This window comes from Schistocerca cancellata, chromosome 4 (genome assembly GCF_023864275.1).
Source record: "Schistocerca cancellata isolate TAMUIC-IGC-003103 chromosome 4, iqSchCanc2.1, whole genome shotgun sequence".
NCBI classification, from domain to species: Eukaryota; Metazoa; Arthropoda; class Insecta; order Orthoptera; family Acrididae; genus Schistocerca; species Schistocerca cancellata.
Genome location: NC_064629.1, coordinates 503,878,456 through 503,900,382, shown reverse-complemented (window position 1 = coordinate 503,900,382; position 21,927 = coordinate 503,878,456). Strand labels below are relative to the sequence as shown.

At 38.8% G+C, this 21,927-nt stretch overlaps 1 protein-coding gene across 1 annotated transcript in view; it reads left to right on the top strand.

The window, feature by feature from the left end:
* Positions 1 to 21,927, top strand: part of LOC126183449 (tolloid-like protein 1) — a 604,520-nt gene that overhangs the window by 477,852 nt on the left and 104,741 nt on the right. Inside the window, exons 11-12 of the mRNA XM_049925443.1 lie at positions 6,135 to 6,257; positions 15,115 to 15,271. Coding sequence (XP_049781400.1) covers positions 6,135 to 6,257; positions 15,115 to 15,271 — 280 coding nt within the window. The remainder of the gene's footprint in view (positions 1 to 6,134; positions 6,258 to 15,114; positions 15,272 to 21,927) is intronic.

Below are 21,927 nucleotides of genomic sequence, written 5' to 3'. Positions count from 1 at the left end.
TAACATCGAGTTGACAGCTCATAGAAGTGATTTCATCTGTGAAGAAGTGGGTGGAGCCATCAAAGTAGGTATGATCGACATGTCAGCACCAGTTTCAACGAGAAAAGCTAGACCTGACGCAATGGCAGTCACATAGAGACGACCACTCGGTCGGGCGGATGAGTGAACTGAGTGTAATGTAAGAGGATGCCTGCTAGGTTCCCCGCATGACTTGATGCCTTTTAGTACCTGCGGTCGGTGTTTGGGTGTTGGCATGGCAACCTGCACTTCTTGGCATCTTTGCCGAACACTTTGTGGTACCAGCAGAAAAGGTGCGCAAGGTGAGGAGGAGGTGGACATTGCAAAAGTGGGGGCAGCTTGTCCTCATTGATTTGTTCCAGTAAATAGACCAGTACATAAGGTGCATGGGCGATCCTGGAGTCCTCAGACAGCAGAGAGAGTGAGCTGAGACTGCCAGGAGAAGTAGATGAGGTGACGGTGGAGCGAGCCCTACCTCTGCCAGCTGAAGGTCGATATGCAGAGACGGCTGTGCCGACGAAAGGTGTGGAATGAAGTGGCTGATGTTGCCACAGCAGCGAATACAACTAGTCAGTGATGTACAAGCAGAAGCCAATGAACTTGAACGAGTGTGGTAAGAGATGGATATGTAGATCGTTAGGTAGTTTGGCAGACCACACAGCCCATAGCGTGGCGTCAAGCATGGTATGCTCGAGCAATCGAAGGGGCTGCCAGAGTTGTGAGGGGGTGCGTTACCCCATATGCTCCTCATAGAGAATCTTGATTATTAACTCTTGTAGCGAGCAGGCAAGTTGTTCCATTATAGTCTTCTTTGCAAACTCGTATTTTGCTGCAGGTGGCGGCGAAAGGAGCAGGTCACAAATCAAATCTGAGTGGTTGTGGAGGTGTGTGACGAGGCAGAGAAACTTTGAGTTGTTGTCCGACACATGATGTAACTCGAACAGATGCTCAACATGTGCAAACCACGATGCCAGGTTGTCCTCGTATAAGGGCGGGAGCTTCATCAGGCTGCCAAGAGGGGGTGACAAAGGCAGCTTCGGTGTCTCATGGGGTAGCGACCGAATTCAGGTTAAGTCAGAGGCTGGCACAGTAGGCCTGGATTTAAATCAGGCGAGCAAATCCATAGTAGCGGCAGCTGGTATAGTTGATTGTGTATCATGAAAACATGGCGCAGCAGGCATGGACGGTACCATGGAAACCAGTGGATGGACGGTACACGAGGGGGGCCCGGAAACGGGACTGTGAGTGATGAGTGCTGGATGGAAACGACCCGCTTCTGGAACCGGGTGAGAGACTGGTGCAGCAGACACAGGCAGTGCTGTGGGAGTGGCAGGCAGTTGAGCGACTGAGAACGGGGACTTCCGCAAGTGATGGGGCAGGAGGGGGTTGAGAATGAGAACACCACCCACATGGAAACTATCTGATGCATAACATGCCTGTAGTGCATGTGGCGGGCCACTGAGGCAAGGTAAGGGGTCCATGTTACGCAAAACACTGAATTGTGCATGTAAATTAGACACAATTGGAACACCAAGTGCATGGAACAGATGCGGTGCGGTTTGTAGTAATGGCGGCATTGCACACAGTCTGACAGTAACTGATGTTGCATGACGGTGGGTGGCTAAACACGTGTTCGAATTGAGATCACTTTGTTCTTGAAACACTCAAATTGAAGATACACAATTAGAAATATTGTTCAGTTCACATTTAACTGTCGGATGGACATAATCTGGTGACACAAAGCCTGAGTCCATTTTTTGCTCTAACGGTGTAGATGTTGACTGTTGAAACCTAATGAGATTAGCACATGGCATTGGTTGAGAATGTGAATCACGATGCATAAATGATGAATACATTGTTGGCAAAGAAATGATGAAACTCAGTGAGTGGAGTTGTGCTTCCACATCTTTGAACAAGGCATTGTTTGGCATGGCCTTTGCATAGTGCGTATAACCTGTTGCATAACCACTGGTGCGGGAGACTCAAAACACGAACGAACTGTGGGGCCACCACTATGGGGACAGGATCCGTAATTGGGATACAGAAAACTTAATTCCCATATATAAATCATAATTACAGATTTTCAAAGAAACATAAAATTATGAATTCATACCTTTTTACCACATGGTGTGGTTTTTCGGACATGATATACTTTTATAGTGACTGATTTCTTTCACAGTTTGTGATCTGCAACCATATACAACTTAATCAAGACAAATTATTTAAGCAAAAATTGCGATTTGGAAACTGTTATGGCTATGCCTGAAATTAATTAATTCTATGTGGAAGGTTTTGTGTGTGTGTGTGTGTGTGTGTGTGTGTGTGTGTGTGTGTGTACATGTTACAACTTCAGGTAAATCATTTATATAAATAATGAAAAGGAAATTTCCAAGAACAGATCATTGATAAAAACCCTTCACAGCTGGGAGACATTCTGACATTTAATTATTTACATTAACTAACTGTTGTCTGTTGTCCAAGTAAGACTGCGTTAGGCATACAGCATTCTCTCTCACTCCGTAGTGGTAGAGCTTCTTTATAAAAATATTGTGGGAGACAATATCAAAAGCTTTCCTGAAGTCCAACAGTATTGCACAGATAATATATTTATTTTCAAAACAATTGTATATTTTCGCTACCATTCACTCAGCTGCTTTGACTGTAGAAAGACTGTATCTGAAACCATACTGTGAGGAGGTAAGTATATCATTATGTTCAAAATACTGACTCATCTCTTTTTGCATACAGTTTTCTATTATTTTTGATATTATGTGTATAAGTGATATTGTTCAATAGTTATCTGGAGATACTATATCTCCTTTCTTATGTATTGGTAGGACTCCATCCTAGAATCTTTGATCTGAAAGGTATCCCATGCTAATGATCTAAGATCTTATCACATTATGGTGTTTTATTGATGACTGTGATATTGGTACAAATCAGAAATATCAGAAAATAATACCCCTGCACATGTCACTTTGAAGTGCCCTGTTTACAAATGTATATTAGTAGGGACTGATTTGAGAAATATGTATGTGCTTACTGTTCCACTACAATTTTGGAGGAGTAGGTTATGTTCTACCCATAATATGACTTACCACTTTAATATGGTTGGTAGTACTGTCTGCAGTTTTCTTGAAAATAGCAGGTGTTTCAGTTATGGTTATTGCAGTCTCCTTCATTTTCCTGCTATTGGCATCATATGTAATGTTGTTTGGAGCTGACAAACACCAAGCCTCCATATATCAATTTAGTGAACAAGCTGTATTGCAGTTATCAGTTAAACTTTATGTGTTGTATGTGGTATTTAAAATATCACTATACTGATGTAGGAATATGGAATGATGAATCACAGTTTGGAATACATAAGACCACTAATTTCACTTTTTCTCAGAATATTGTTTTATCTAAATACAGTTACAGAAAATATTACATGATTCTTCACTTTGCAGCCTAGCTTCAGTACGTTTAGCTTATAAACTTGATATGACGGCTGTTTCCAACACTGTTAGATTATTGTTCATGGACTTGAAACTGCATCTCTGACTGTCATGACAAGTCAGAAACTTCCAATTTTTAAAAATCTGTCTAGATTTCACTGTCAGATACACCCCCAGGCTTTTTGGATAACTATTGCATTTTCATCTGTCTTTACTGAAAATAACAAGAAAAATGTGACTTTCAGGAGCAAGTGATAAACAGACTGAAAATAATTAAACACAAAGAAGGAGAAAATGGCAGCTGTATGGTAACATAATACTTCAAAACCACAGGAAAGTACACTATTCAGTGCACTGTATACCCCACTCTCCATGTGGTTTACACAACCACACATTATGTAACAAAAATAAGAAGAAAGTTATATGTAATTGTGAGGCTTATCACCAAATTGGTGATTCATTACTTAGACTAGGAAGATATCTATAGAGGAAACCCAACAAGACAATTAGAGAGTAAAGAAACTAAAATAAAATATTACTAAAAATTACAGGTACAGTACTAGAATGATGGTTAGCAGTTAAGTGACTTTCACTATTAGTAGTTATTCGTATTAACTGGCCACTGCAGCAAATTAAATGGCAAGGTTTTTACTGTAATGTAGCAGATTATGTTCTATAGCAGATACTGCATGTTGCAAGGGCATGCAGATACATTTTGCATATTAATTATTGCAGAACACTTAGTAATAATTGTTACAGTGTGGAATATTGTTCACTGTAAACAATTTATGATAAGAATATGGTGTTTGTGAAAGGGTTATAGGAAAGAACAGAGACTTACAATGATTATTAGAATCATTAACTTACAATGATGAAGAAAGACCTCTGTGGACGTGGTAGAAGACACTTAAGCTACAAAGTTAAGCTTTCAAAAAATCGTAGACACTACCTAAGTTTTTCACCATCACCTTTAAATCTCATTTTCAATACTTTCACTTACTACCATCTACTACAGTCTCATCACTAACAAATGATTTCATGCAACACATTTCATGGCATATGCCAATAAAGTGATAGCCTCAGGTATCACCTGATGAAGACAAGTCACGTTGTTGTAATATTGTGCATGGCCAACACTGATACCTGGCAGAACACTCGACACCCCAAGAGGTTTCTTTGTACTTCAAACTTTGATTTATAAAACACTTTTTCCCAACATAATGTTTATGTTCTTCCTCTTACATAAATTATGTTGTCCATGATTCATCTTCTATGATTTTTTTTCCATCACATTATCCTTTCTGTGCTGTAGTGAATCACAAAATAAAAATTTTTAGTTTTGGTTCTGGTACCTTCCTTCTGCTCTTTGCAGCATGTCACCTTCCATATTTATACTTCTTATTCTTCTGCTACACCATGTAATCACATTATATGGTGAATTATTATCTCTTGAAGATGCAGTAAAAATATATCCACTATACTAGGGAGCAGCAAGCCTGGTATCTGGATGGGTAAATAAAGAAAGTACTACCTCCACTTTTATGCACACTTCTGCCACTAGTGTCATCACTTTACCCCTCAGTTTTCAGGAATCAAAAGCTTTTGGCCTGGGCATGTTTATCCAAACCTGGAAAACTATGTGCCAGTGGTAGCATGAATGAAGTACATAAACCCTGTTAAGGGTAGGTGTTTGTTTGGTAGTGATCACTTTTTCCGCTGTCACCTGGCCAGCAATTGTTGCAGAAATGACACTGTGGCAACAGTGTACACTTAAGTCATGAACCAAGCCAGCTTAGGCCAAAGGCTTCTCATTGGCACTTAGAAGCTGCAGGAAGGCGAGGAGTGGGAGAGGTTGTCTACTCCTCCCAGCACCACTTTCACTGCACCTTAGTATAGTTCAATTACTCACACTCTCAACTCCAAATTAGCAACAGGTTAATTTAAAAGTGAAGAACCCCCAGATCTACTATATGTAATCTACCCTCCATTCTTTGTCAGAATGAGTGGCATGAGGCATTTCACTAGGGCAAAAATTGGACTACAACATCATAATAAAGGCAGGTTACAACACAGATACTATTAACTCACACAAAGTGAATACTTTGAAAATCCACAATACATTTTTATAATTTGATTGGTCTGTTTCTTTATAAAATCTCAAAGTAAGTCACCATTACTGGTTGACAGACTATTTAATTCATTGTATAAAATAATTATACAAACTGCACAATTCTGATATTAATTTGTAAGGTAATAATTGTAGACATGGTCTTACTTATTCTTCCTATGTACAATACTTATTTGCCTGTAAGATAATAAGTATATTCACTGTCTTAATAATTCATATTATGTATTAATTTACATTAACTTAACAGCTATATCTAAACCAATGACTACCATATTTAATCATTCCATTCACCTTTTTAGTATTTTTGGTAGTTAGTAACTTTCCTATATTATGTTTATTCACTATCTTGTTCATTTTTATTGTATATAAATGATGAAGTGTATATCATCTCATACAATCAGTGACTAATAAAGGTTCTTCATTTTTATCCATTCTTACAGTGGAAAATGTTCTATACATACACATACCACGACATAAAATCATTCTCATGTTTCTAATTTTACTTCAAATGTGATGAAATTCATTTATAACTCACAGTTTTTGTTCAGAATTAGATGAATGTGCACTACAGGACCATGGCTGTGAACACAACTGTATTAATACACTGGGTAGCTATGAATGTGGCTGCAAAATTGGTTATGAACTTCATTCAGATGGAAAACATTGTGAAGGTTAGTATTTACCTTGTAGTTGAATACACCATTATCTTGCACAGAGTGATGTGTATAAATATTGTTATTAATTAAAGTTGTGTTAGGGATTGTAGGTATATCAGTGTTACTGGTGGCTGCACTAAGGAGATCCAGAGTTCAACTCTTGGATCTTGGATTTTGTCCACTTAAATAAAGTATCAGCAATTTTTGGTTTTGTGTGTGTGTGTGTCTTTATTTGTTTGTCTTACATTGGTCAACGCTATTGTCCTTTCCTTGTAGCATTTTTCATTGCATTTCACCATGTTTAATTTATTCCCCATGACATAAACACTATCATGTATTTTTTTTTTTAATTACTTGTATTGAGATGTTATTTGTTTCACACAATGCCAGTGAAAAACTGACAAAATTCTATTCCACTATGAAGTCTAAGTTTTCTTAAAGTTTGTGCAAAATTTTTGAATAAACTCATTGAATAAAAAGCATAAAAAAGACTGTCATCTTTGCTGGCTTTTAGGTGAATCCTGAGCTAGAGTACACACACACACACACACACACACACACACACACACACACACACACACACACTGGTAGGACCATGTTTTGCTAGCTCTGAATATATAGTGCTAGGTTTGCAGTTCTGCTGCTTGGCTGGGGTGATGAATTGTGTTAGTTGCATAGTTGCAAAATGAGAAAGGACGTGGGGAGCAGTAGGAAGGGTTGGTGTTGGGTGGCAGACGGCATTTGTACAGAACAGGAATGTGAGAGGAAGAGGCAACAGGTGCACAAGATGAGATCGCAACACAAGCTAGTGAGTAAGTTCAGCCCCTTCTAATTCACACGTCCACATCATCATCATCATGCAATGCATGAAGTCACTAGTGGCAGTGCCTGTGTCACATTCCTGTACTGTGCACTTCTCACCCCTCCTTACCACATTTGTGTACCCCCCACTGCTGCCTCCCTCTCAGCTGTCAGTCACCCTTCTCCTACCCTCCTTCACACTCCTCTCCCCCACACCCCACCCTTTCTCCACTTACCCATGTCAACCGATAAGACCACTTTCCCCAGTGAAGCTGCAGACATGCAGTCCTGGCACAGTGTGTTCAGCCAGCATAATGTAACTGAACAAGAGAGAGGGAGAGAGGAAGACGAGGAAGAGAGGGGAAGAAAGAGAGAGAGGGGGAGAGAGAGGGGGGGAGATAGAGAGATAGAGAGAGAGAGAGAGAGAGAGAGAGAGAGAGAGAGAGAGAGAGAGAGAGAATTCCCTTCAAATCTAGTGAAGTTTAGAGTCTTGTTTCTCAGTGCCTCTACTATGCATTGAGCTGTTACCCAATTTTTCTATTTCTACCAGGACTTTGCATTACCATACTTTCTTAAAGTTTTATTGATTTTGTATAGCACTTGCATCAGGTTACAGTAATTACTATATCTTGGTGTAACATATAAAAAGGGTACAGTGCAGTGATGAATATCACTATCAAGCTAACATGCCCCATCCTCACTCCTTTACTTCTGCCAGTACCTTGCCTCCAACCTTCCAAACTTCTCAGAAGCTCTTCTGTGAAACTTGCAGAACTAGCACTCCTGAAAGAAAGGACATTGCAGACAAATGGCTTTGTGTGTTTCCAGAATGAGATTTTCACTCTGCAGTGGAGTGTGCACTGATATGAAACTTCCTGGCAGATTAAAACTGTGTGCTGGACCGAGACTCGAACTTGGGACCTTTGTCTTTCGCAGGCAAGTGCTCTACCAACTGAGCTACCCTAGCATGACTCACACCCCATCCTCACAGCTTTACTTTTGCCAGTACCTCGCCTCCAGCCTTCCAAATTTTACAGAAGGTCTTCTGCGAAACTTGCAGAACTAGCACTCCTGAAAGAAAGGATATTGCAGAGACGTGGCTTAGCCACAGCCTGGGGGATGTTTCCAGAATAAGATTTTCAATCTGCAGTGGAGTGTGTGCTGATATGAAACTTCCTGCCAGATTAGAACTGTGTGCTGGATCGAGATTAGAGGTGAGGTACTGGCAGAAGTAAAGCTGTGAGGACATGGTGTGAGTCGTGCTTCGGTAGCTCAGTTGGTAAAACACTTGCCCATGAAAGGAAAAGGTCCTGAGTTCGAGTCTTGGTCCGGCACACAGTTTTAATCTGCCAGGAAGTTTCATATCAGCACACTCCACTGCAGAGTGAAAATCTCATTCTACTCACTGAAGTATTTGCACCACAAACTGGAAATAAAGAGGAGAACATCAAAGATTTCCTAGAGAAGTGAGAGATAGAAATTATGGTTGTGGAAGTGATAGTGATGGGCAGCTTAAATGGACAGTAGGGAAATAAGACACTAGGATCCACATGGATATGGGAAAAAGAAATAGAAAGGCAAGAAATTGGCTGAGTTTTATGAAAGAAATGTTCTTTGATTGTGGGCAATAGCTGGTTCAGAAACAAAAAACTAGCCAAAAGATAATAAGATTTGGTTGGGGAGAGAGAAGGGCAATGATGGTTACTGACTACTTTCTGACAAGAACCTGAATCATAGACTGTTAGTGGATGTAAATGCATTCCCAAGAGAAGTTTTCATTGGAGACCATTGAATAGTGGTGGCAAAAATGAGGATGGATAAAATTGAAGGAGTAAAAGCAGAAAGAGAGTAGAAGATAAGTAGGGAAACTAAAAGATAGGAAGGCACAAGAAAATTCCAGGGAGTTACTTAAACTTAAAATTCCAAGCACTGAATGTGAAAGTTTGGAGAGGAATGTGGTAAATTCAAGGAGGCATTTGCAAGTTCTCTAGAGAACACATGTGGCAGAACGGCTCCAAGTGTAGAGGATAAAGAAACACCATGGATAAAGGAACACCATGGTGGAATGAATAGGCAAAGGAGGCAGTGAAACAAAAGTAGAAAGGTTGACATGAATAGAACAGAAACAAAAATGAAGAAAATAAAAGGAAACATTAGGAAAGCAAAAATAAATATAAGGAAGTTGTTGAGTTGGGAAAAGTGATTAATGATGGCAAAAGGATGCTGTATAGAATAGCAAGGAGAGAGAGAGAGAGTAAGGAAGGCATTTACACAAAACTAGTAAACGGAGAAGTGGAGAGCTAACAACACAACTGTGTGAGATAATAATGATAATAATAATAATAATAATAATAATAATAATAATAGATAAGAAAGAGCACTTTGTCAAACTACTAAATGTGAGAAATAGCAATGAAGGGGGAGTAGAAATATGGCAGAGAGACCTGGACAAGGAAAAAGAGAATGATATTACAGTACTAGAAGTGGAACTAGAAGTTAGAAGACTGAAAACAGGAAAGACAGCTGGGATCAGTGAAATGAAGTGTGGAGATGCTAAAGGTAGGTGGACATACTGGGCTACAATGGTTATATAAATTGCTAAGATGTGTATGGACTCAGAAATGTGTGCTTGAAGAATGGGGAAAAGGAATAACCATTCTGGTGTTCAGTGAGGGAGACAGAAAATTATGTGATAACTATTAAAGGATCAAAAGTAGCAAAGATAATGGAAAGGATAATAGAAAGAAGAAAGAGGGAAAAAGTGGAACATCAGGTAGAAGAAGAGCAGTATGGAATTTAACATGACAGATCAACAGTCAATCTTTAGTAAGAGGAAGATGATGGAAAGCATCAGAAATATGAGGAGGATCTATTAATGACATTTCTTGATTTAGTGAAGGCATACTATATTGTCCACAGAGAAAAGGTACAGGAAACCATGGAGAGATAGGGAATTGATAAACAAACAATTAGGAACTGTCAAGCAATGTATGACAAAAGCTTCAGTTGTGTCCACACCCAAGTTGGAAGATTTGGTTGGTTTAGGGAATGTTGTTGAGTTGAGATAAGGAAATGTGCTGTCACCGGTATTATTTATAATGGTTATGGATGAAATTGTTGAAGAGAGAAAAGAATCCCACTGAGGAAGGGAGAGGAAGAAATTCCTATTTGCCAATGATACTGTATTATGGGGAACCTACAGTACAGAAGTACAAGAACAAATGGACATTATTTTTTATTGAGATCTTCCTCAATACAGAGCTTTCCAATATAACAATACACATGCAACTTATTACAATGCATATTACATAAGTATTAGGGGCATTCAATGGGTAATGCAACACTTTTTTCTGAAAACAGTTTGGTTTTATTCAGGATCCCAGTACACCATATTATTTCCCACTCTCTTGGCTGAAAAAACCTGTTTTTCAATATAATCTCGATTCAGTGTGATGGCCTAACACCACCTTACTAAGGTGGCCTGTATGCCTCTTGATATCACATTACATGAATAAATACGATGTTCTAAGTGCAGACAGCTCAGAATCACGGACAAAAAATCTCAGTGTAACAGGTAACTGCTCGGAAAGATCTGTTGAACAAAAAAGTGCCAGCAGAAACACGTTACCATCAAATACTATTAAATGAAAAAATCGTGTGAGAGCAACTTGTAATAAAACTGAACGCAAGACAAAAAAGGAAACAGAGAAGAAGAAGGAAGAAATATACATATTATCAATGAGTCATGGCAAGGGACTGGCTACAATCATGTCTGATATGCAGTCCAAATATAAAGTGATTGGAATTTCGAAACCTGGTGCTCCTCTACGAGAAGTGCTGAAAAACTGTGAAAGTTCCGTGAAAAGCGACGTCAACTGTGTCATAATCGGAGGGGGAAACGATGTCTATAAAAATGAAAGCAGCCTTGCTGTAAGGACACTGAAAGAATCGCTAGGAAAAATTTCACACGCGAAGGTATTTGTTGTAAACATTCCCTACAGACACGACTTAACGGAAGACTCGTGTGTAAACAAAGAAATTATCGTGACAAATCGGAAATTCAGGAAGATTTGTAGCGGTTTTGTGCACACAACTTTCATTGAAGCAACGAGTTCAGTAAGAGAGCATTTTACTAGACATGGACTGCACAGAAACAACCTAGGCAAGAAAGTGCTGGCCAATGATATTCTCCAGGTGATAAAGAGAGCAGGAGTGGATGCCTATGTAAAAATAGCACTACCTGCAACAGTTTCTCTGCCAATGATAACAGAAAAGAAAAGTGCACCAACAGCATATGAGGAAGAAACATCTGCAGATACACCCTACGATGAAAAAATTACAACTGTGCAAACATGTAAAGCATCACAGTCACCAGTGGCATTATCAGTAGCAGCAGTGGAAAAGGAAGTAACAGTAGCATCAACAGCAGAAGTTTCACCAGAAACAGTAACTATAGTGCCTCTAAAAGGAGAAATGAGAACTGCAGCAGGAGAAGCAGCATCAAGTGTTACGGGTAGACGGAAAACAGCACCTCCTGTCCGTCTAAATGATTTTTTAGTGGAAGGCAGCAAGATGAAGAAGCCCACGAGATAAGTAGTGTAACAAATTTCATAACACCTCACCAAAACGTTCAACCTAAAATAAACAACAATTATGATCTTAAAATTTGCCATCTGAATGTTCAAGGACTAATAGATAAAGAATTTATTGTAAACAGTTTTGGACTAGATAACAAATTTGATATTTTCTGTCTGAGTGAACATTGGGTTACTGAGAGTGTACTTCCAGTTGTCAAACTTGATAACTATAATGTAGCAAATAGTTACCGTAGAAAACTGCATATAAGAGGTGGTGTGGCAATATATATTAAGCAGTCATTCAGCTGCTCCATTGTTAAGTTGGACCTAGATTATTTATGTGAGGAACAGAACTTTGAAGCCACTGGTATAGTTATGGACAGTCTTAAGTTAGTAATAGTATCCCTTTACAGAAAATCATGACTGTTATAAACTTGTACATATACTATGTTCTAATTTATATGAAGAAGAAATTACCAGAAACAAATACCAGAGAAAATGTACACAGCCACAATACAAGAAGGAATAGGTGCCTCTATATTCCTTACCACAGATTGTCAAAGTCACTCAACATCTACGAAATCATGGGGTACAAATTATTTAATAATCTTCCTCAATCTGTTCAAGAATTACCTGAACAATTATTCAAACAAACAATTCATGACTGGCTAGTCCTCCACCCATTCTATGACATAAGAGAATTTATCAACTGTAATATAGTACTATAATGTTAACAAGAAACCTGTTGTTTCTTTCAAACTATTAATTGTATTTTAGTATGTATATGACGTCGTCTATTGCTGTAATGGCCGAATGACAATAAAATTATTATTATTATTATTATTATTATTATTATTATTATTATTATTAACCATTATCAGAGCCAGTATCTTGTTGCATGAATAACCTCTCCATCATCCATGTACAGCTTCCTTCATTGGACAAAATAGATGAAATTTGGAAGGTGCAAGATCCAGGCTATAGGCTTACTGAGGAAGAACAGACCAATGAAGCTTTGTATGGATTTGTGTGAGACCTTGCATTGTCATGGAGTTGTAGAAGTTGGTTTGCTTTTTTGTGATGACAAACACACTGAAGTCATTTCATCACTTTCCTGAAGGTAGCACAGTGCACTTCAGAGATAATTGTTGTATCATGAGGGAGGACATTAAACAGAATAACCCCATCAGATTCCCAGAAGACTGTTACCATAGCTTTACCGGCTGAGGATGCAGTTTTGAACCTTTTCTTCGGAAGAGGCTGTGTGTCACTACTCCATGAATTACTATTTTGTTTCAGGGTTGAAGTGATGAAGCCATGTTTCATCACCTTTGATGGTGTATGACAAAAAAACTGTCATGATCAGCCTTGTAACACTCAAGAAATTCTGCACAGATAGTCCTTCACTGCTCTTTATGGTCTTCTGTTATGCACTGAGGAACCCAGCAGGCTTATATACCACTGAGCACCCTATCTTGTGAATGATTGTCAGCACTACCAGCAGAGACATCCAGTTGAGCACTGAGATATTTGATTGTGTTCTAGCAATCACCTTAAATGAGAGTGTCTGCACATTCCAAATTTGCAGGAGTCACAGCTGTGTGCAGCTCGCCAGTACATTGGAGATTGAACAGGTTCTTGTTGCAATGGTGACAGATGCCTCACCCAATGACTCACCAAATTCTTTTTCTTTTTTTCCAGGTTTCTGTAGACATTCTGCAAATAACTATGAATATCTGTGATGCTGTAGTTTTTTGCCAAAAGAAATTCAGCGACAGTTCTCTGCTTGTAATGCACCTCCATTACATATACCATTTTGAGTGCTACGTGCAGTGTTGCCACCAATCAGAAATTAATGAAACTATAGGGGTTGAAGCAGTGCTGTTCCACAATGTCCCAAACAGATTCCACATTTTTCAATGGAAATTGGCCAAGGAAAAAGAAAAGTGTTGCATTACTTATTGAATGCATCTCATACTCAAACTATCTCTTAAATGTGTTCCTCCTGGTTGTTTGTTTTGTCCATCCTCTTCTTGTGCAACAAGTATTCTCATTGTCATCTGTAAATTTTAAGGCCAGATTGTCATTGGTCATCTTCTTATTCTTCCTTCTTCAATTTCCCACTCCAGTTTTGGTTTTGGTATTCTTGTTTCCTCTATTCTTCATACAGTTCTGTGTCAGTGTAATTGTCTTTGATCCACTGCATCACTTACACCTTCTTCCACTTCTATTACCTTTATCAGTTCAGCATTCCTTACATGTTCTCTCCCTGAAATTCTTGGTGACCTACTGCAGAAATACATGTATAATGTTTTCAGATTGCCTCTGATTAATTGTCCTGGTCTCTAATCCATACAGCAGTATACTCTCTAGTAGTGACTTGACTGTGAGTCTTTTTGTTCTGTTCATCACATTTCTGGTCCATAAGATTGAACTGATCACCCAATTAACCATGCTTCCATTAATAATTCCTTTATTAAGTTATAAATCTTTTCCTTCTTTTTCCAAAATGGATCCCCCCATCCCCCCTCCCCTCAGTATGCATAGTTCATCCACATCATTAGCAAGATATGCTGTTTCTAGATAATTAATCTTTAAACTATAAATACTTAATGCAATGTCATAAAGTGTGGTGTGTAGTGCTGTGTGGAGAAGCAGGAGAGACAGAAGGGAGAGAACAAATTAATATTAAAGGACAGGAAATCAGAGCTGTAGGCAACCTTAAATATTTTGGTACTTTGTTAATGCAGAATGCAAGGATGAGAGTAAAAATTATCAAAATGGTACAACATAACAATGTATTCTACCTGTGTGTGAGGGCTCAGTCTGGGGAAGGGATGTGCCAATGAAGACATATGCATTCAGAGACCTGGACAATAACAAGAAGAGAGAAGAGTAGAATCAAAGTCAGTGAAATGAAATTCTTAAGAAGTATGTTAGGGAAAACAAGGAGATACAAAGTGAGAAATGAGGATGTTGGGATGGAAACTGGAGTTAAAAAGTTGAATGTGGGAATTGAGAAAAATATATTTAAATGGTTTGGACATGTAAAGTGAGTGGAAAACAGAGGCTATCAAAATGAATGCTGGAAGCCAAGTTTGAGGGCAAGAGGAAGATCCAAAGCAAGATGAATTGATTAAGTTAACACCAGTTTAAGAAGAAGATATATGGAGGGGAAGAAAACAGCTGTAGAAGAAGAACTGTGAAAAACAAGGGAAAGTGGAAAAGTACCTTAAATGTCTCAACCCAGCCTAATGCTGGATAAAGGGAGAATTAAGATAACTTAGATTATGGAGTAAATCTGATTTTTTTAAAAGATGTATGTCCCACTTTCATATTAAATATTGTATGTTTCATACCAATTTCCTAGAATCTTTATATATTTGCTTTTCTTCACACAATTTACCTACTTTCTCTAATTAATCATTGAAATTGTTTGTTTATTATCAAGTAATAGTTAAATGCAATGATTTTACTATCAAAATTCATTTCAGATGCTTGTGGAGGCTTGTTTGAGTCATCAAATGGCACAATATCTAGTCCATCATTCCCAGAATTATATCCAAGTAACAAGAACTGCATATGGGAAATTATTGCCCCTCCTCAATACCGTATTACTTTGAACTTCACACACTTTGATCTTGAAGGGAACAATGTAAGTAAACAACTACAGCCAATTTCACAGCCACATAAAACAATAATTACATTTTCGTTCATTGATTCAATAAATTTTGTATAAAACTAATGATACATTAACTGCTGAATGTTTTACAGAAGCAGAAACTGCTATTTCAAAAATTTACATTTATTTTGGTGGATTTTTTCTGAGCTTATTCTTAAATTGCCCTACCTATGAGCATATTAGATAGTCCATTACTATCCAACATCTTTCTTCTCCATTTCTCAATATATTACTCTTTTCAACTGTCAGTTTGTGTGCATAACAAAAAGAAACCTGGAGGATGGTTTAACACTACAGCACCAGTATCTACAATGATAGTCATGGTCTGTTTTGAGATGGTGTACCCTTGCCTTCGTCTGAACTGTAAAATGTGTTCCTCAGACACTTTAATACCAATATGAAATCTGAATGGATGTAAAACATGAATAAGGCAATACAAAATCAAGAACTGAACAAAAATGTTTGTATTTTGATATACTATAACTTGCTGGACAGAACAGACAATGAGAAACAGTAAAGCACATAAAAAAGCATGACTGGGTCACCAGGAGAATGAGTGACAGTGTGTGAATGTGCAATCTGTGTGTGGTCTGTCGACCTCTCTGAAAAAGGACTTACTCTAAACCTCAGCTGATAATTGTTGTTGTCTATGTGCCCACCTACTTCTCATTGTCTTTCTGTTCGCTGAAAGAGATATTCAAAGTGCTGACATTCATGTGACTTTTAGTTATTACCTCTCAAAACATTATGAGGGGTGAAATTAACACTGTAAGGAAGGAAACGTCATAGGACTAAAAGTGAAGTTAACTGCATATCTTTGAAGTAATAGCTTTGATGAATTCCACAGAGTGACCACACCATTCTATGAACATTATGAGTTCCAAATTAAACCTTGCAGTTGTTATTACAACTTTTCAACAATTAAAATAGATTAAAATTTACCCATTGCTATTATATATGCGGATTGCAACTTTAATATTGGCAAATGTTTATTTACAACTTATACAAAATAGATAAATATTTCAAAGTTTTACTGTCCTTGAGAGTAGTCACCAGAATTGTGTATAACCAGTTGTCAGTGATGTGGAACTCATAGGACAGCTTTAGCAGAGCCAGTTCTGTTGATAGTTTGAGAGGAGCAGTCTATTTCCTGAATCTATGTAACAGTTCTGAAATGAATGCCAAGAAGTGCTTTCTTCATCTTAGGAATCAAGTTGAAATCACAAGGGCTTAAGTCCTGGGACTGTGGTGCACTGCAGGCTGTGTTCCAAAAATGAACAGCTTAGAGAAAGAAGCAGTGACACTTTCTGCAGGATGCGCCCATCTCGTCCGGTCTCGTGTGGTACCAACTTGTGACTGATTTGGTTGATCGATGGCACTTGATTCCTGGGGTGAAGGAGCCAATTTATTGAATTCACTTCAGAACTGTTACAGAGATTTGTCTGGCAATAGACCACTCCACTTGATATATCAACACATCATATGCTGCTAAATGTGTCCTACAACTTCCACATTACTGGCAAGGGGTTATACACCATGCTGGTGACTACTCTAAAGGACAGGAAAACTTTGAAACACTTGTCTGCTTTGTGTGAGTTGTAAATAAATATTTGCCACTATTTAAGTTTCAATCCTCATATTTTTGGCTTTACTTTGCAGTTGTTTCTGTGGTTTACAAAATGTGTTCCACTGTATTACTTTCATTAGTGACGGTGTGATGTTACAACAAAGTGATTCTCAAAAAAGAGTTACATCTGTATCAGGCATGAATAACAGAGGCTCAAATAAGAGAAATTATTTTCATAAAGTCAATCAAAAACTGCAGAAGTCTTACTGCATGCTATGGCACTTAATCAAAAGCTCATTGAATGTGACCATGATGCAATGCCCACCAGTCTTCTTCAAATTCTAACTACAGTTCACTGATACCAACTATTGGCAGCAATCAGAGTCAAACAAGATTTATTTGCTCTTTTATCACTTTCTGGCCAGGTGAGGTCTCAAAAGAAACATTGTGCTACAAATTAGGCTTGCAACTTTTGAGAAATATTTTAGCAAATATTGCCAATATACAAAGTAAAATGTGCACCGATTGGGAAAAATCTTGAACTGACCTGACTCACAGTTTGTTGGATTCAAGATCTGTAGAATCTATATTAGGATATGATACACAATAGAGTATCATTTGTGTATATGCATTCACTATTATCTACATCTACTAGTCAGTATATGGAGAAGGTACATAGCATGCCAGGTTCACTCCCTGCCCCATCCCCTCTTGCTGTTCTATTCTTGGTGGACAGGAATACAGTTTGTCTGTAGATGTCAGATAACACCTGAATTTTTCTAGTTTACCATTTCAGTCATTATGCAAGGAAAAACAATTAGTGAAAGAAATACCTTCGTTTACTTGTACTGGAACTTGAAGCTCTCAGAATTCTCCACAATGCTTATTTCCCTTTTTGTAGTATCTCTCATTGGAGTTTTTTCAACACTTCTGTGATGCTGTTGCACACAATAGACAAAAATATGTTGATCTGGACAGTTTTCTCTTAATTTTCTCTACATCTTTCATTAAATAAACTTGGTAAAAGTCACACAGTGATAAAGAGTTCTCAAGAACTTGTTGAATGAAGGTTTTGTAACTGACCTTCTTCATAAGTGAAATACACTTCCTTCACACTGTTCTGACAACTCCTGCCATCTCCTAACAATGTAATACAGGTGGTTTTGCTTTTATATGCCAAAACATGACAAGATATCACATTCTTCTTTGATCACTTTTTATTGAGATATCTGCCTTTTCATGTTTTTGTCACATTTCATCATCCACTTCAAGATGTTTATATACTGTTTACTTTAACTGAATGCTACCATTATAGGGACATGTCAGATTATGATTTACATGAGCAGTGATTTCATATATATTAACGTTCCCCTGCAAGTTTTTCTGCTGATTATGACAATTTTTCTGGTGATTTCACTTGTACTTAATATTTTAAGAATTCTCACTCATAACAAGAAACCAAGTTGCTCTTATATATGTGGTAAGCATGATCATAAACAGTCATCAACACTAACATACTTAAACAGTGAATTAAATACTTACAGTGCATTCTTGAATATTTTCATATAAAAGGTTGTACTGTTATGATGATGATGAACAAGTCATAACCAATGTTGACTTGTGGCCAATGCTAAATAGAAACATATAAATCACAGAAGGTTTGTCAGTAATGTCAATAAGCTTCTGGCTGCATGGTCTGGATCTGCAGTGACTAAAATAATTAGAAGTCATTGGTAAAAAATAATATATATTGTACTTACCTGGTTGTACAGGATTCTTCTTGGTTGCATACATTTAATTATAAACAGACAGCTATTGAGGCTTCACTTAGGCCATATGTTACTAAGTGCCTTGTTAGAGGTTGCTTCCTATCAGCTGAAGGCTATGCTGCTTTAGTACTTGATGTCCCGAGCAAGAGTGGACAAAAGCTCGCTACAAATTTGACACAAGCCACGGAGCAACACTAGCGGTGTTGGTCATAACACGTGGGTAGTAATACAGACCACGGTCAATAACTGCAACCCCCCCAACAAGTGTGGTATGAAACATTGATACCACATTCCTCCCCAGCAAATATGCAAACGATTGTTGAATATGGCTGATGACCGCTGGGTGGAGGACCCTATGCTGATTTAGGTGACGGGGTGGGGAGCCTGACTGCAGGTGAGGCATGCCCACCTGCACCCTGCCCTTGAGACCGAGGGGAGATAGGAAATGCCTGGAAACCTTCTCCTGGGTGCACGTCAACATGAGGTGTCTGTGCTTCTACGACTATGGGAGTAACCGAAGGGTTGACCTCCATCGGGTTGGAGCACCCAACCAGCAACAAAGAATGGAAACCTGGAAGTTCAGACTGTTCTTTGGTGGTGGACAGTGTTGTAACTGGAATTTCACTGTGCGTTATCACAGTCGAAGGCACCTGGTCCATATGGTCATCCGGTCGCTGCAGCGATGATGGCTCTGCAGGTGACTCCGGCGAGAGACGTGGCATCCACACTGGTGCATCATTATGTGGGAAAGGTGAAGCTATGGGTACTGGCACCCAGGAACGAAGAGAGCCAGGAAGAGGTCCCCATGGGGCAGCCCCATTGGCACCGACACTGGAAACGTGAGGCAAGTGGCAGAGACCCCACGACTAAAGAGGCACATCTGATTCTGATGCCTGCACACATCACCAGATGGACCTGATAAGACAAACATCGAGTGGCCAAGATGGTGAAGAATGTGCCGTTTCAACCATTGGCAATTGCCACAGAAATGACGAAAATAGACAATATCATCTGGCAAGAATTTGTGGGTCTGCTGTGGCCAAGAAATGGGTGCGGAGGATGCAACAAATTCATCAGAGTTCTGTGAGGGCAACCATGCAACAATTCAGCCGGCAAAGAAATGTCATGTGGATGTGATTGGTACAAAGATAAATACAACAAAAGAGCGTCCTCACGAGAATGAGAGTCATGCAGTTTAGAAATTTGCGACTTAAAATGTCTGAACAAATTTTTCAGCAGCTCCGTTCGTTTGAGGGGAGAACACTGATGAAGTTAAATGGTGAATACCATTAGCTTCACAAAAGGTTTCAAACTCTGCAGACACAAATTGAGGTGCATTTTTGGTGACAATGACTTGTGGCAATCCTTCAATGCAAAATATAGAAGACAACGCTTCGATGGTAGCAGACGATGTTGTTGATGTCATGCAAACAACAAATAGAAAACCACTAAGAGAATCAACAAGAATTAACTATCGTGCATCCCAAATAGGACCAGCAAAATCTAAATGTAAGTGATTCCATGGCAAATTTGCCTTAGGCCAAGAGAAAAATACTAATATACTAATGTGGAACGCAGTCAATAACTGCAACCCCTAACAAATGTGGTATCGAATGTTGATACCACATGTACCACCTGCTGTGAGATGTATTTGTGCTGTGATATGAATTTCATGTTCAAATAGTACAGCTATATCATCCTGAATTGCATCTCTTATGCTCCCACTTGCTGTTTTAATTTGCATAAAGTTACTACAAAAAATTCATAAGCAGAACAGCTTTTGGGTGCTTTTCAACTTTTTCATCCCAATTTAATTTTTGACTAGTATCCTTTCAAATAACTTACATGTGTGTAGGGTGAATACAAAATACAGTGAAGAGTCAAAGAAACTGGTACACCTGCCTAATATTGTGTAAGGCCCCCGTGAGCATGCAGAAGTGCTGCAACCCAACATGCAATGGACTCAACTAACACCTGAAGTAGTGCTGGAGGGAACCCTGGAGGGCTGGAGGGCTGTCCATAAACCTGTAAGAGTACAAGGGGGTGGAGATCTCTTGTGAATACACATTGGAAGGCATCCCAGATATGCTCAGTAAGCTCATGTCTGGGGACTTTGGCAGCCAGTGGAAGTGTTGGAACTCAGAGGAGTGTTCCTGGAGCCACCCTGTGGCAATTCTGGACATGCAGGACGTCTCATTGTTCTGCTGGAATTGTCCAAGTCCATTGGAATGCACAATGGACATGAATGGATGCAGGTGATCAGGCAGGATGCTTATGCATATGTCACCTGTCAGAGTTGTATCTAGGCATATCAGGCGTCCCATCTCACTCCAACTGCACACACCCCACACCATTGCAGAGCCTCCGCCAGCTTGAACAGTCCCCAGCTGACATGCATGGACCTTGGATACATGAAGTTGTCTCCATAACTGCACATGTCCATCCACTCGATACAATTTGAAATGAGACTAGCTTGACCAGGCAACAGTTCAATGTACAAGTGGACCTACAGCTCCAAGAGCCCATATTGATGTTGATTTATTGAATGGTTCATGTGCTGACACTTGTTAATGGTCCAACATTGAAATCTGCAGCAATTTGCAGAAAGGTTTCACTTATGTCATATTGAACATTCTCTTCAGTCATCATTGGTCCTTTTCTTGCACGATCTTTTTTTCCGGGCAAAGCCATATCAGAGCTCTGATGTTTTACCATATTTCTGATATTCATGGTACACTCGTGAAATGGTTGTATGAGAAAATCCCCACTTCATCCCTATCTCAGAGATGCTGTGTCCCATCGTTCGTGCACTGACTACAACATCATGTTCCAGCTCACTTAAATCTTGTTAACCTGCCTTTCTAGCAGCAGTAACCAGTCTAATAACTGCACCAGACACTTGTCTTATAAAGGCATTGCTGACCTGAGCACCATATTCTGCCTGTTTACATATCTCTGTACTTGAATACATATACTTATACCAATTGCTTTGGCACTTCAGTGTATATTCATAGATGATTACAAAATAACAAGTGTGTCAACATTGATGGCTGTACTGAGGAAATACTGATAACCTCAACAAATAATATTAAAGACAAGTAGCAATTGTGAGAGATATAATGTTTTCAGTTCTGTTGATTATATGAGTGACAAAAAATTAATTAACAAATTTTTATAGTTGATTCTTCCCTCATCAGTTTTAATTTGGCACTGTTTTGACTATATTATTTCAACTTGTTTCAAAATGGAAATTAGCTCACTCTCTTGACATCTAAATCAATCCAATGCA